The sequence below is a fragment of the Watersipora subatra genome, chromosome 7 (assembly GCF_963576615.1).
Source record: "Watersipora subatra chromosome 7, tzWatSuba1.1, whole genome shotgun sequence".
Classification (NCBI taxonomy): Eukaryota; Metazoa; Bryozoa; class Gymnolaemata; order Cheilostomatida; family Watersiporidae; genus Watersipora; species Watersipora subatra.
Window position 1 is genome coordinate 54,809,785 of NC_088714.1, and position 15,603 is coordinate 54,825,387.

The 15,603-nt window shown below is 34.4% G+C and overlaps 1 protein-coding gene across 1 annotated transcript; it reads left to right on the forward strand.

The window, feature by feature from the left end:
- Positions 1-146: 146 nt before the first annotated feature.
- LOC137400158 (disks large homolog 4-like) lies at positions 147-12,024 on the forward strand. The gene is made up of 4 exons (XM_068086473.1): positions 147-301; positions 1,771-1,910; positions 6,314-6,427; positions 11,371-12,024. Exons 1-4 carry the CDS (start codon positions 244-246, stop codon positions 11,590-11,592), a joined length of 534 nt encoding a protein of 177 aa, XP_067942574.1. The 5' UTR covers positions 147-243; the 3' UTR covers positions 11,593-12,024.
- Positions 12,025-15,603: the final 3,579 nt, after the last annotated feature.

The window sequence follows — 15,603 nt, forward strand, 5'->3', positions numbered from 1 at the left end:
GTTATCACCTGTATTACCGCGTCAATGATTTGTGAAGCCTTGCATCCTCACGTTACAAAAATTCTGAAACACTACTAAACTATACAAAAATGATGGTTAAAAACCCAGGCTATCTATTATTACCAATGCAAACCGTAAACCTTTTTTTAACTGATGTTCCATTTCTGTCTCATGCGCCCGCAATCCTCAGTATAGCACATATGAACGTATAGTTTTATTGATTTGCCACGATCACACTTCGGAATGGACGCTGGTGATGGATCAGAAGACATTATCGAGATAGTACTTCACAGAAAAGATGGTATATCAGCAACAAATGTTTTCCCTTGAATTTATCAGTAGCTACATCTACCGGCGAATGTAGTTAAAAATTTTAAATAAGGAACGTGAATTTCCAAATCGGTCTAAGGGTACGAAAAAAATAAATGAAATAGCCTGTATGGGGATGTGCGTATGTTTGAAATTAACATACCATAACCAATGGCAAACTGGCTGTGGGTATTGAAACAAATTTGCCTTGAAAAAATGCAATCATGCACGGAACTTAGGCCTTTTGCAATGTTCATATGTCATACCCTAGTTCAGTGACTTAAATTATGTAACTTGATTAATTCTATTGCAGCAGTGTGTTCATGGCTGTAAGATCTGTAGCAATAGACCTTGTTGTCATAGCCATGTGCGATCAAATGTTCATTACTTTATCATAGGCAGTTGATAGTCAGATCCTGATGACAATTTTCACCCTTTAAAATTTACTGATAGATATAAGGCCGATGAAATATACCCGATGAAAAACTTGCTATTGGCAATTATCCCTGAACAAGTTTTTCCATCTTATGTGCTGTGATAATTTGTTATAATGAATGCTTTACTTCTAACCGAATCAGCTTTACAAGAAAGTGTTAGGATCACAGGTGTCCTTTAGCGGGATATTGCCGAGGCCGGGCCGTAGTCTACACACACAAAACAATAACAAAGGTCCACGTAGTTATGAGCAAAAGCAAAAGTATCCACTCAAATATCTCACCAGTTCGATGAGCAGCACACACAAAAACTAAACCAATCGACAGAGCCACCCATCATGTCAAAATATTCCAAGTTTCAAGTCATGTCTTGCACAACTCACCTTATGGTTTTTTAAAACTTGTCCTAAAGTCCCTATTAATTTGAGACTGTCCGATTGCTGTTTTAAAAATGGTCGCCGTTAGCCTAACCTAACGTCCTGATTCAACATCTCACTAACTATCGGGGCATTGCTGAAAGAGGGCATCAAAAAGTTTGGGAGCACTCAGCAATGTCCCGATAGTTACTGAGATGTTGAATTAGAACACTAGGCTAGCGGTGACCATTTTTAAAACAGCAATCGGACAGTCTCAAATTAATAGAAACTTTGGGACAAGTTTTGAGTAACCATAAAGTGAGTTGTGCAAGACATGACTTGAAACTTGGAATATTTTGACATGATGGGTGGCTCTGTCGATTGGTTTAGTTTTCGTGTGTGCTGCTCATCGGATTGGTGACATATTTGGGTAGATACTTTTGTTTTTGCTCATAACTATGTGGACCTTTGTTGTTTTTTTGTGTGTGTAGACTACGGCCCAGCTTCGGCAATATCTCGCTAAAGGACACCTGTGGTTAGGATAGGTGAGAATTTGTCAGCAAATAAGCGAAAATAGATTGTAGGTCTGTGGTGCTTGGGATTAACCAACACAAATCAGTGACACAACACAAATCAGTGACACAACACAAATCTCTGTTTTTTCTTTGTAGAGGGTTTAGGGTTCAACATCCGTGGAGGGATTGATATGCCGCATATTAGTGAGGATGTAGGTATTTTTGTCACCAAGGTCCGAGAAGTCGGTGCTGCAGCACTGGATGGCCGTTTGGCTGAGGGTGATAAGATATTAAAGGTTTGCAAAATTAAGACTATTCATAGCATTGAGAATTAAATAAAATATTATCATTTGCAGCTCTTTCAAAGGAGGAAACTTGAATGTCACCATGACAACGCATTGTCTAGTACAATCATATTGGGTATTTTTTACCAATAGTGGTTATTGATACTTCTTTTACTAAAGCATAAGAGTTTACTGATAATAGAATACGATGAGCAAATCCATTAAAGAACTATCAGTTCATCCTGCAACTGTCAAGTAATCTAATATCCTTCATGATCTTTGAAACAGATTCGTTAAAACAAGCTATTATCAGCTTTTATACAATTGCTGCTCCCATTTTGTATCGTAACATATGTAGCTGGTGATATGAAAATAATTGTTTGGATATTGATTCTTTTGTTTAAAGGTAGCTCCTTGAAATGTGACTATAACAAGGGATCATTCTTATTCAACTATGGTAACGGTTACCGAGACAATAACTGTAGCGATATTGATTCTGCCAATTTTATTAACAAAATCGCTAACATTATTACCAAATGAGTTTAAACCGTAAAACCTCTAATTGAACGCTATGGCGCTTTATTTTTCAATCCTTTCTCTATAGTGGCGGTCAAATAGCGGTGGTAGTCAAATAGAGGTGGCGTCAAATGGAGGTGGCGTCAAATAGAAGTGGTGTTTAAATAAAGACTGAAACAATAAACGACAAAAATTAACGTTTTTATAACAAAAATATTTGCATCGTTTCCTTGGCCAGCTGCGGTCTGATTGTTGCTTTCAATAGGACGAACATTTTCTGGTTTCAATTCCTTCTACAATGTCTTCTGTGCTGCTGCCCTATTCGTACTATCGTCGAAACAATTTTGTTAGCTGAGTAAAACTTTTGCGCGTTGCATTTCGCACAAATACATGTAATGATGAGCATTTAGCTGCATGCCCGTCAAGCACAACTTTTAGCCTAAGACTAATCGTTGCTATACCAACACAAATGTAAACCGTTTTTACATACACTCTATCGAAGTATCAAGACTGTGTTAAACAAGGAACTACATGTACTATTGGCCTGAGACAGTTACCCGGTATTAATTATTTTTATGGTGTTGCTTTCAAAGTTTTAACAAAAATAAAACAAAAAGGTTTAGCGTTGGAAAACGGACTTCGATATGAACAGAGACAATGAACGAATTAATTGTTATCGATGTGATCGTCATTATTAGTACGGTTTTGTGGACACTTTTCTACTGATCACTTGCTATTATGGGTTCGTAAAGATTACGAATGTCAAATAGTATCGGTCAAGTTGGAGTGGCGTTCAATTAAAGGGTAACACTCTAATTTTTCATCCTTCTCCCATGGTAGCATTCAATTAGAGATGGCATTCAAATAGAGGTGGCGTTGAAGTAGAGGCGGCGTTGAAATTGAGGTGGCGTTCAATTGGGGGTGGCATTCAATTAGAGGTGGCGTTCAATTAGAGGTGGCGTTCAATTAGAGGTGGCGTTCAATTATATGCGGCGTTCAATTATATGTGGCGTTCAATTATATGTGGCGTTCAATTATATGTGGCATTCAATTATATGTGGCGTTCAATTATATGTGGCGTTCAATTATATGTGGCGTTCAGTTAGAGGTTTTACGGCATATAACATGTATACAGTGTGGCACATCAGCAATGCTGATGTGCTGTGGCACATCAGCAATGCTGATGTGCATATCTTTATCTCTCTCTTCAAGTGCCATGTTATGAGAGGATGTGGATGGTTATTTGTGGGCGATCATGGTTCTCCACCACTTCCTATTCCTTGTTCTTTTTAACAATGCTTGCTCCGATACCTCTGCTCTCTTTTTCTGGTAGACAAACTGCCATCCAAAACTTATACATGTTTTCATTTAGAATACACTTTTAGTGTAAATAAAGGGAAACCACGTGTAATCTCGCTAAGCAGAAGTTTTAGTCTCAAAATAGTAGTACAGATTCCATCGTTCGTGTTGAATGGTTTTTCACAAATGTCGCAGTACCAAAACCATGTTAAACAAGGAAGTACTATTAGCCTGATATAGTTATTGTTTCTATGGTGTTGCTTTCAAAGTTTTAACAAAAAAACTGTTGAGCTCCGAAGTTAGAAAATAGACTTCGATACGAACAGCAGCAACAAAAGAATTGATTGTTATTGATGTAATCGAGTCATTATTGGTACCATTTTGTGGACAATTTTTTACTGCTCCTTTATGATTTGTAAAGATCAAAGCATGCCAAAGTGGCAGTCAGAATGGAGTGATGTTCAATTAAAGGATGGTGCCCAATTTTTGAACCCTTCTCTTATATTGGCTCTCAAATAGAGATGTTGTTTAAATAAGGTGGCGTTAAAATAGAGGTTTCAGTATTCTTAACATTCGTCTTAGGCAATTCCAGCCTTCCTTCCATCTGAGTTGAAATGGTCCAATCCTCACTACCATATGTACTCTTAGCTTGATGTCTGTATATATCTTTCTATCTTTTATTAACTTTTTCAAATTCTGAAAGGCATCTTTTGACATTTCTATTCTTCTTTTAATTTCCTAGTCACATTTTTCATCATCCGTTATTATACTTCCTAAGTAGTTGAACTTATTAACCCGTTATATCCTTTTTTCTCCTCAATGCAGTGTAAACTTTGGCTTTGATGGCCTTTTGCTTGCAACCATGCATATCACTTAACTTTATTGATAGAATGTACGTGTAAACATAAATATGTGTATTTTGTCGCCAAACATTCACTATGTTAAAATTATGTATAGCATAGTCGACTTTTCAAACTTGTACATACTCAAGAAATTTAGAAATATGTATTCCGATTTGCAATGATTTTTACATACAAATTTTTTTAAAGCATGACATATTTTAATAAAATAATTGTCGAGACATTTATTAAATTATGTCATGCGTCAAAAAATGTTAACTCCAATTTACCACACACAATTTTTTTCAAGCTACTACAGTTTGTAAACCAGCACATAAGTAGGCTACACTGTTCTCTTTTTCGTAGTTTCATTCTGTAAATAAGGTTTGTTTGAGTCATATTAAACAGTACTTTATGTTTTTTTAGTTAAAAATCATTAGTTCCATGAGGATTTGTGCAATAGGTATTAGAGGTGACAAAATAAAAGCAAAAGGTTACCATAAATGAGAGCAAACATCTTTGGTTTTGTTTTTAAAAAATGAGTTCCTAGTCATCTAATAGCTATAAGAAGGAATGTGAGGTTGCGAATATAAAAATGAATGAAATGAGTTGAAATTGAGAGGCTTAGTGTCAAGAATAGCAATATAATATAACAAAGACAAAAGTGTAAATTCATTGCTCTCATTTGAAGTTCACTCTGTCGATGTTAGAATTGCTCCTTATTTCTGTTACCGCCTCTAATTCGGCATCATCCATCTCCCGTGTCAGAGCAGAATAACATCTCAATTTACTTACAATGGAAACAACCATATAAACCGGTTTTTATTAATTACTGGTTTCATTTCTTACACTTAATTGAGCTTTTAGTTGTCTGAAGTGCATTTGTTTTAATGCTTTATGATGTGATAAACCTGAAGCCATTATTGTTGAAATCTTTGAGCTATGCAATAAAATAGAAAGAATGCAATGTATTCATATAAAAATATTTGCTATTATGTGCAGTGTCTTCGACATGCCAAGCAAATATTCGAACCAATCAACTTTGTCTGTAGAGTTTTGACTGAAAGAAACAAAGTGTTTAAAAATATAAAAATCCAAAACAAGTTGAATTTGCTCATGAATTATTGCTAATAGTGCTCATTATTTCTCTTTGTTCTAGTAAGAGTGTCTATTCAAGTTGGCAAACAAATGAAAACAGTTTAGTCAACTGGGGAGTCTGTTGAAAGTGCTCTCACGACCAGGTAGTTGGAGTGATCAAGCCCTAAACTTGCTCTCTCAGTGTTCATATTGAACAAAACTGAATGTCTTACAGCTGAAAGCACTATTCATTTACCGCTTATCAGTGGGGGTTGTCTTATCAGATAAACACACTCATCGATGGGTTTAACTGATGTCTTAAGTGAGCTGCAGGTGCTGATATCTTTAGTAGTAAATTGAATGATAAATCATTGAAATGGTGTTGGAAGGGTTTTGTTTACACACCTCAGTAGGTCTAATAATATTTCTTAATTCATGCACTGAAACATTATTGGTGTATTTTTTGCATTAAAACTTGCATATAATAAAATAAAAATATATTTAACATTAGAATTAAAAACCTACTCATGGAAATAAGTAAACCACAACAGCAGGTAGTTTGTCTAGTCATAAAGAGAAGGGAACTGGTGTTAGTTTTTAAATTACTTTTAGGATTATATAAATGATATAATGAGAACAATTAATCCTTGTCAGTATTTGTTACACTTTTTACTGAATTTGTAGTTGAATGATACATCACTAATGGAGGTCACACATCAGACGGCTGTATATCTGTTCAAGTCAGCCGGTAATGTTGTCAAGCTAACAGTTCTGAAAAATGCAGAAAAGAAAGCTGTTGTAAGTGTAGATACATGTTTTTATTAGCTGATGATGTGGCTGTATCTTTCACTTACATCTACTATGTTCTGTAAGCCATCGTCTTGACTGTTAGATCGAATGATATATTTGGTTTGTTTTTCTTTCATTCTAATCGGCTGTCAACACTTGCTGGAAGCATTAATTTAGTTTAGTTTGTAGGTCTGATAAACTGCTTCATTTATACATTTTTCGACTTGGATCAACTATTTCCAATATGTGACATGAAGTTTGAACACATATTAGACTCTGACACTTGAACAAATGAATTTTCAACATATTATGTTCAAATCTTTTACAAGAAAGATTTTAGTTTTGAAACTAAAAGTAAATATGCTGGTGAAAATTTCAAATAAAATGAAAACATAAGAATAATAATTCATGTTAGAGCAGATGATTAGAGTAATTATCTTTATTACCACCCGACTTTGTTCTCATTCCTGTGGCCCTAAAATAAAAAATAGAAACAACTTCTACTGATTATGACTATTAGTTTATTTGTTTACTTTTGTATTTACATTCAGTTTTTACATAATTTTAAATTTTGTTGTAATGTGATACGTAATTACCGGCTAAATTTATTGAGATGTTATCATAGGTTTTGTAAAACTGGTGGAACAAATTAGAGTGAACTAGAATAGTCGTTTTTGACATATGAAGCAGATCTCAGAACAACATTGGTATGTAGAAGTATGGGAGTATGTACCTTGAAATTTATATCATTGATTAGAAACAGTTTTATAGGTGCTCCTTAAAATAACAGAGGTCATATCTTTATGAAACATAGTATACAAATTTCATCAATCATTGATGAAATTTAATGTACTTAAAAGCTGAAGTAGGCTTAAATGTTGAAGTAGGCCTACCTATGCACTTGAAAGCAAAACCAATCATGCAGTTTTGATTGGTTAATATTGAGCAAGTTTAAATTTGACTGGTTGTTCAGTCAATAATCAAATATTTTTCTAATAGTCGGCTGAATAAGCAAAATCTGCCTGATTATTGTCTTGTGTACCCACTTCATTATATTATTGTCTTGTGTACCCACAGCGTTATATTATTGTCTTGTGTACCCACAGCTTTATATTATTGTCTTGTGTACCCACAGCGTTATATTATTGTCTTGTGTACTCACAGCATTATATTATTGTCTTGTGTACCCACAGCATTATATTATTGTCTTGTGTATCCACGGCGTTATACTATTGTCTTGTGTACCCACAGCGTTATATTATTGTCTTGTGTACCCACAGCATTATATTATTGTCTTGTGTACCCACAGCGTTATATTATTGTCTGGTGTACCCACAGCTTTATATTATTGTCTTGTGTACCCACAGCGTTATATTATTGTCTTGTGTACCCACAGCTTTATATTATTGTCTTGTGTACCCACAGCGTTATATTATTGTCTTGTGTACTCACAGCATTATATTATTGTCTTGTGTACCCACAGCATTATATTATTGTCTTGTGTATCCACGGCGTTATACTATTGTCTTGTGTACCCACAGCGTTATATTATTGTCTTGTGTACCCACAGCTTTATATTATTGTCTTGTGTACCCACAGCTTTATATTATTGTCTTGTGTACCCTCAGCTTTATATTATTGTCTTGTGTACCCACAGCTTTATATTATTGTCTTGTGTACTCACAGCTTTATATTATTGTCTTCTGTACCCACAGCTTTATATTATTGTCTTGTGTACCCACAGCTTTATATTATTGTCTTGTGTACCCACAGCGTTATATTATTGTCTTGTGTACCCACAACTTTATATTATTGTCTTGTGTACTCACAGCTTTATATTATTGTCTTGTGTACCCACAGCGTTATATTATTGTCTTGTGTACCCACAGCATTATATTATTGTCTTGTGTACCCACAGCTTTATATTATTGTCTTGTGTACCCACAGCTTTATATTATTGTCTTGTGTACCCACAGCTTTATATTATTGTCTTGTGTACCCACAGCTTTATATTACTGTCTTGTGTACCCACAGCGTTATATTATTGTCTTGTGTACCCACAGCTTTATATTATTGTCTTGTGTACCCACAGCTTTATATTATTGTCTGGTGTACCCACAGCTTTATATTACTGTCTTGTGTACCCACAGCTTTATATTATTGTCTGGTGTACCCACAGCTTAATATTACTGTCTTGTGTACCCACAGCTTTATATTATTGTCTTGTGTACTCACAGCTTTATATTATTGTCTTGTGTACTCACAGCTTTATATTATTGTCTTGTGTACCCACAACTTTATATTATTGTCTTGTGTACCCACAGCTTTATATTATTGTCTTGTGTACCCACAGCTTTATATTATTGTCTTGTGTACTCACAGCTTTATATTATTGTCTGGTGTACCCACAGCTTTATATTATTGTCTTGTGTACCCATAGCTTTATATTATTGTCTTGTGTACCCACAGCTTTATATTATTGTCTTGTGTACCCACAGCTTTATATTATTGTCTTGTGTACCCACAGTGTTATATTATTGTCTTGTGTACCCACAGCTTTGAGTTATTTTAAAATGATTTTTACTAATATGTTTTTCATATAATCTTCTTTGGAAACTAGGATAGTCATATTAATCAATTTGAACCACAAGGGCAAAACTTGCTCTCTTAATAATCTGCAGAGTATTTCACATTGAGTTTGTTATATTGGCTACGTTTTGTCACAAACTCAATTTCAGATTATTTAGTAAAGCTTCAAACTGTCTTGAATTTATACTAAAGCTGCAGCTGATGATTGGGAAGTAGCCTATAAACCAACATAAACAAGTGATTCAAATTGACATTTTAGTACTTAAAGTCATTTTTTTCTTAGTTTTTAGTAATTTAATCAGTAGTAGAATTTGTTTTTTTAGCACTTTCAAATTCCCTTTGAGTGAACCAATATCACTAATATTGTCACTAATATGTGATCAATATGTAATTACTCTATTGATGACCTATGAATGACTGGAAAAATGGTTAGCCTTAATCGTTGCACTTTTTATATAGCACACATTTAGTTATTACGCGTCATTACTTTAACTTAAGCATTGTCACTCGTGTGCTTATCCGCAGTCAATAATGATTGTGTACAAGCGCATATCTCAATCAATAAATAATTTACTGCCTCTACCCTACGGTAGTGAGGGTAGACTATAACATTCCTAATGTTTAGCATGTACACCAAAAGCACTCTTAGCCATTTTCAAAAGAGTTCTACAGGAGCCTGGCATAAACAATGAGGCGGTAATGAGGTCATATTTCAGTTAGCAGCGTTGACTGTCTACTACATAGCAATGGGGGTTTGTTACTCGCCTATTTACTCGCCTATTTGTTTTTAAAATATTATTCTGAGTATTTATCTGTTGTAAGAAATAATTTATATTTTGTTAAACGTAGTAAATTACACACAGCAAATAGGGTAAAAGTTGGCCTTCATCAGTAAATTGTGTTCGGTTTCCCTTTAAAAGTACATCCAGTCAAACCTCAACATACGAAGTTTTTGCATTCTGGTATTTTCTTCGTATGTCAAAGTTGTCACATGCTGGATCATATATTCTTATTAGAGTACATTGTATCTGTTCGATTAATTCTAGAGCCTATATTAAACTGCGCAACAAGATGACTGCAAAAAGTTCAATTTTAAGTTCAATTTTACGTTCAATTTTGCGTTTAAATATAAATTGTCAAACTAATCACCTGTTACAAAATAAGTTTTTATTGTTACTATTATTATTGTTATTATTTATCGTAACTTTACCTTGAGAAGATTTAGGCTCAGTAGGGCTTGGGGTAGAAATTCATAACTTACTCTGACCTACACTAGCTAACATAGTTGGTGTATTTTGTTATTTTTGTATTTTACTTTTAATTTCTACCAACTTTTTCGCTTTTACCGACAAAACGGTAATGTTTTAAGAAATTTGTGACCTCATATGTTGACAATTACGACAAATAATTGCCCAAATTTTATATCATGCTGATGTGATTGTGTGTTGAAGCGATTTTGTATGTTGAGACGATTGTATGCTGGGATGATTGTATGTTGAGGTGATTGCCTGTGGAGATGATTGTATGTTGAGGCGATTTAACAGTCAAAAGTAAACTTGCGATACGTTCAAGGTAAAAGGTTTTTTAATAAACAACATAAAATTTAAGCAAAGACAGTAATCCCTCGTACCTCACTGTATCGCTGTGTATAGCTCGAGACCACTTATCAACTATTGAATGTAATTTTACCATTTCTCCTTCATCTACAGAGAATCTGTGAAAAATTTCATCTACATAAAATTTTGGATTTCACATATAGTTTTATGTATTGCATTTGTTTTAATGCTTTACGGACTTCAACGTTTACTGTTGTCTTTTTGCTCTAACAAATTGAACAAAATCCAACGGGCGATTGTAAAAGTTTTTTCTCCAACACTCAATTGTCTCGACACGCGAAACAGTTGTCAGAAGCCAGTTTTGTATAGTTTCACAGCGTCCCGTGACCAAAAACCGGAAACAAAAACACTTGATTCCAAACAAACCCTATCTACATACTGATCTCTAATGGAATATTCATACCTCGCTCTCAATACCGCTCTTTTTGCATTTACTTTACATTTTTACAAAAACGTTATTAGTAGTGTTTTGTAGGAAATTTTGTTTTCTTTCAAATTGTTCATGATACAACAATCAATTTTAAAGCGACTGCTAATGGGAGTAATTTTTGTTGATTATTGTTGTGGCCTCTCCATTATAACTTATATAAAAATAATAGGCGTGGCCTGTTTGTTTGGAATCGAGCGTGCTCCCGTATACGCTTCTGTTGATCGAGGGACTCTGTGAAACTATACGGCGATTAACTTCCTCTGTAAAGGTTTCAATACACATGGTGGAGAGCTCGTAGTTTCATTGTTCAATTTTAGGAGGCAGCTGTAAAAAGGAAAAGTGATGCTGCCAATAGGTTGAAGGAACAGGAAGTTAAACCAAAAACTACATTACTCGGCCTCGGAGCTGTCAGCACCCTGGCCATTGTATTAGGCATCATCGTTTACAGCAGACGACACAGCATAAAAGATTTCTTTTCGCAGCTACTACTCGGTACAGATAGATATAACGCCTTAAACTATCGTCCCTATAGATATTAGCCTTTGATCCTTTCACTCGCCCTCCGTATTCACATTCGCCTTTTCATGTTAACGTGACACTCGGCTTCTATCAGATCCACCAGCAACAAATTCTTATTGTAATTCTATATTATGAGGTGTTATATTAATATAATATAATGATTTTATTAGCTATCATTTCATGGTGGATATTTCAAAATGCTCAGTCAATAATAATTGTTATTTTGAGGTTTTTGTGGTTTTTCAGTTTTGAGAACGCAAAATAGAGCTTTACTACTTGAGTTTTGCATGCACACACATATTCCATGCTAAAAATGTTCTCTTTACAAAGATCGCTACAGTGCCATGCATACACAAATGCACTAGGTGTTATGTTATATACATGTTTATGTGCTATTTTGTGGGATTTACTTGTGACGTTATTCGAAAGTCAATCAATACAATCAATTATCAACACCTAATATTCTAATATTATTTTTGTCCAGATTAACAATGCTACATATTTGTTCAAGAACTTGTACCCCATATATTTATAAATGCTGAAGTTGTCTACTCATCATACATATTTACAAATGCTGAAGTTGTCTACTCATCATACATATTTATAAATGCTGAAGTTGTTTACTCATCATACATTCTACAACCTGCAATTTTTGCGTGGCTTGAAGATTGAAAAACATATTACTAATGTTAGGTACAATTTTATTTGAGTTTAAAAATGTGTAAAAGAAAGTTGTTAATAAAATGTGCTTGCAAAATAAGAAAGTACAGTATATGAAGACATTCAAACAAAGCGTTTGCAAACATGAATACTAGATAACGCATCAAAATAACTACGAAAGCCATTATTTTTGATGATTTGAATAAAATAGGTACAATAGATGGGTTTCACTGTTTTTAGGAGATAATTCAATTTTAGATTTATCAGCTTCCAAAAGGTGATCTTTTTCTCATAAAAACCATTGGAAACACTTTCAAATCGCTTAAAAATATATTTTCAATTTTCACTGATTTCTAGTCAGTAACTACCAGTATGTATTGTAAAAAATCAGCAAAACTTAACATTTCTTACATGCAAAAGACTTTAGAAAGGTAATTTGGAGTTGACTACTCTTTGAGTTAGACATTTACACAAAACCATCGGTTACAAACTACATTAGATTGCTGAAAACTTTAGAGGATATAAAGATGAAACTTGAGCATCCTTCACAGCAGAGGAAGAAAAGGTTTCTTGTAATGAGAATCCAGGGTGTTTTAGAAAACAAGCAAAATGTAGAAATAAAGATGGACTAAAACTTTATCGAGTCACACCAAATTATTGGTTTACTAACCATAGAAGGAGAAGGAGCGAATGGTCACAACACCAACAAGAGCATGAACCTAATTCTTCATACGGTAGTTTGTGAATCACTTGATTGAGCAAATTTTTGTCTTGTGGAAGACGAACGATATGCAGAACTGAGTGTAATAATAAGATTGAAGATCCAACAATTCTTTGGTTTTAACATCGCAAGTTAATTGACAGATGTGAGTACCTCCTATACCTGTCTTGCCTATTTTCTATCCTGCACCTGTCTATTAAAATCGCAGTTGCTTTAATACGTAACTTTAGTTTACTACAATTGCATGATGTTGATGCCATTAATGTTCTTCTGCTCCAAATTTTAGAGTATATTTATGAACATTTTGTCAAGATGGTCTCTTTTGTAAATCTCTTGGCTATTAGTGAGGTTGGTTGTAAAACTCAAGAGTACATATCATCGGCGCTTGTTCTACCAATCACCTAATCTATACTACCAAAGCCCACTTTGTCCTTGTATGTGTGTCTGTCAGTCCTCCTAGTTAGTTTTCCTATATTTTGCGCGATTGCCTCACAATTTCACTTGTACACGCACTGTGCCTTCCACCAGGTCACTAAAAATATTTGTTATAAAACTTCATCCGGTTCCTGAGAACCAGCCTTTTAAAAGCCTGCCTGTGGACTGATTGAAAGTGAACAAAATCTCGAGCATAGCTGAACTTAATGCCTGTCCAATATTAAGTGTTTCAGTTTTTCTGACATTTACATGTATGTAATGAAATCACGCTAGAAATATGGTTTATCCAAAATGTATCGTAAGCTTTTTCTTCAATGGTTTACTTGTTGGAATATAATAATTGTATATAAAAAATAATATGGAATATGGTCAAAACGATTTTCTAGTAATTGGCATGCAATTGGAATTTAAAAGACACAGAAACAACTTAATTATCTTGGCTTTTTATGATGTTTATAATTATTACTTTACAACTTGTCACTCTAAAGAAATGTAAAATATGTAGCAATGGGAGCAATATCTGTTACCTATTGTACAGGTTATCACTTAGATGTATATCATTAATGATATACAGCCCCATATGTGTGGAGCTGTATATCAATGATATCATGTACCAAAATGACCTTTAGGCACAGTTCTTGCAAAAGATATCTGTCCATTGTTATAGAAAAAATCTTTTAAAATTATTTGTAGTCACAAGCTGTAAATATTTTGGCTTTATTGCAAATTCATTTTAAGGCATTTGTATTTGGCATTTCATAATTTTTCTATTTTCGTTGAAGTACCTGCATGTACCTGGTAGTGCATGGGCTGGTGTCTGTCATCTCTCACTATAATTATGAATGACAATACTTGACCACAAGCCTATCTCTGTGAAATAACACCCCTTGTTATATCACTTTGTGCTTCACAGAGAAAGAAGAGAGGTTGTCCCTTTGATTGCGTTGTCCTACCGAGCACAGATTTTGAGAGGGCATGCTTGATATTTCGTTTCCTTTATCAGAGCTCTTCAATCTAAATATAAAGCTTAGTCAGTATTTAGTTAGTTAATTCTTTATTAATCAACAAAAAAAAAAAATTGCTTATATTTGCAGGCCTGATATTACATGATTTATAAAATCAATTTATATTTACCCTCACATGTATGCATATATTATTTCATGAGTATATTTATGTAGCACTATATAATTGTATTGTATTTACGTAAAAGAGTTTAATAGTATAGGCGTTCTGTTTTGTCGATTAATTTAATAACAGTGTTCCAGTTCATAGTCTTTGGATGTATCTGTTGTCGAGGAGTATTATAGTCTGAGCATTAGGAGGTAGTGAATACTAGTTTCGTCTTCCAACAAACATGTGCATGTAGCCCACATGTAGGTGCAGACCTGCCAACCCAAGTGTGGGGCAATGCGTGAGATTTGGTTTTGGGGCATTTGATGTATCAATGATAGTACATATAAAATTGTGGAAATAGGGGCAAAAATCTCACGCATTTTCATTTTTTCTTGGGGTGATTGCGTGAGTCTCATGCCTAATGCGTGAGAGTTGGTAGGTATGTGTAGGTGTGTAGGTTGTTCCAATTGTATATTGGAATAGTTGCAGTTTGCTGTGACCAGTTAACAGATCACACAGTGCAGCAAGTGCTTTCCTTTCTGTCTCTAGAGGTATTGGGTTATTGAATAAATGATCTACTGGGGAGAGTTGCAATTAGGCTTAGTGAGCAATTCCCATTAATTAGTTGCATCTTCCATCTTCTCAGCCATTCTGATTTTGTAAGATGGTTAATGTTTGTTTTACTGAGTTCTTTAGAGTCAATATTATCAATTTCTACATTTCTGGAGATTATCTCCCTGATATCAGCTTTATGTCAGCTTTATATCGTATCAGCTTTATCAGATAGTCAGTATTTATGTCAGAACATTTTTAAACCTATTAAATTACAGCTATCTTCCGATAAATGATTAGCTTCAGGTCTAAAGTTCCAAAAAGCTCCATCCAATACAAGCTTTCAGGAGAAATTACGCATCAGCTCCAGGCGTAGAAAATGCTGCGAAACTAAATAACGCGCTACTGTCCGGGGTAGCCTTAGAGCAGAGCCATTCAAAGCTTGTTAATTGACAAAATATGAGAAGGGTGACATCTCAGTAATTGTTAAGCGCTAACAGGCAGCCTCAACGAACGTATTGTTGGCGCGCAGTTAGCGCCTCACCGTATT

Excerpts from the sequence above, each read along its gene's own strand:
- LOC137400158 (XM_068086473.1), top strand. The coding sequence starts at position 244 with ATGGACGCTGGTGATGGATCAGAAGACATTATCGAGATAGTACTTCAC. Across the intron at positions 302-1,770 it reads AGTACTTCACAGAAAAGATG|AGGGTTTAGGGTTCAACATC; the intron begins GTATATCAGCAA and ends TTTTCTTTGTAG. Across the intron at positions 6,428-11,370 it reads ATGCAGAAAAGAAAGCTGTT|GAGGCAGCTGTAAAAAGGAA; the intron begins GTAAGTGTAGAT and ends GTTCAATTTTAG.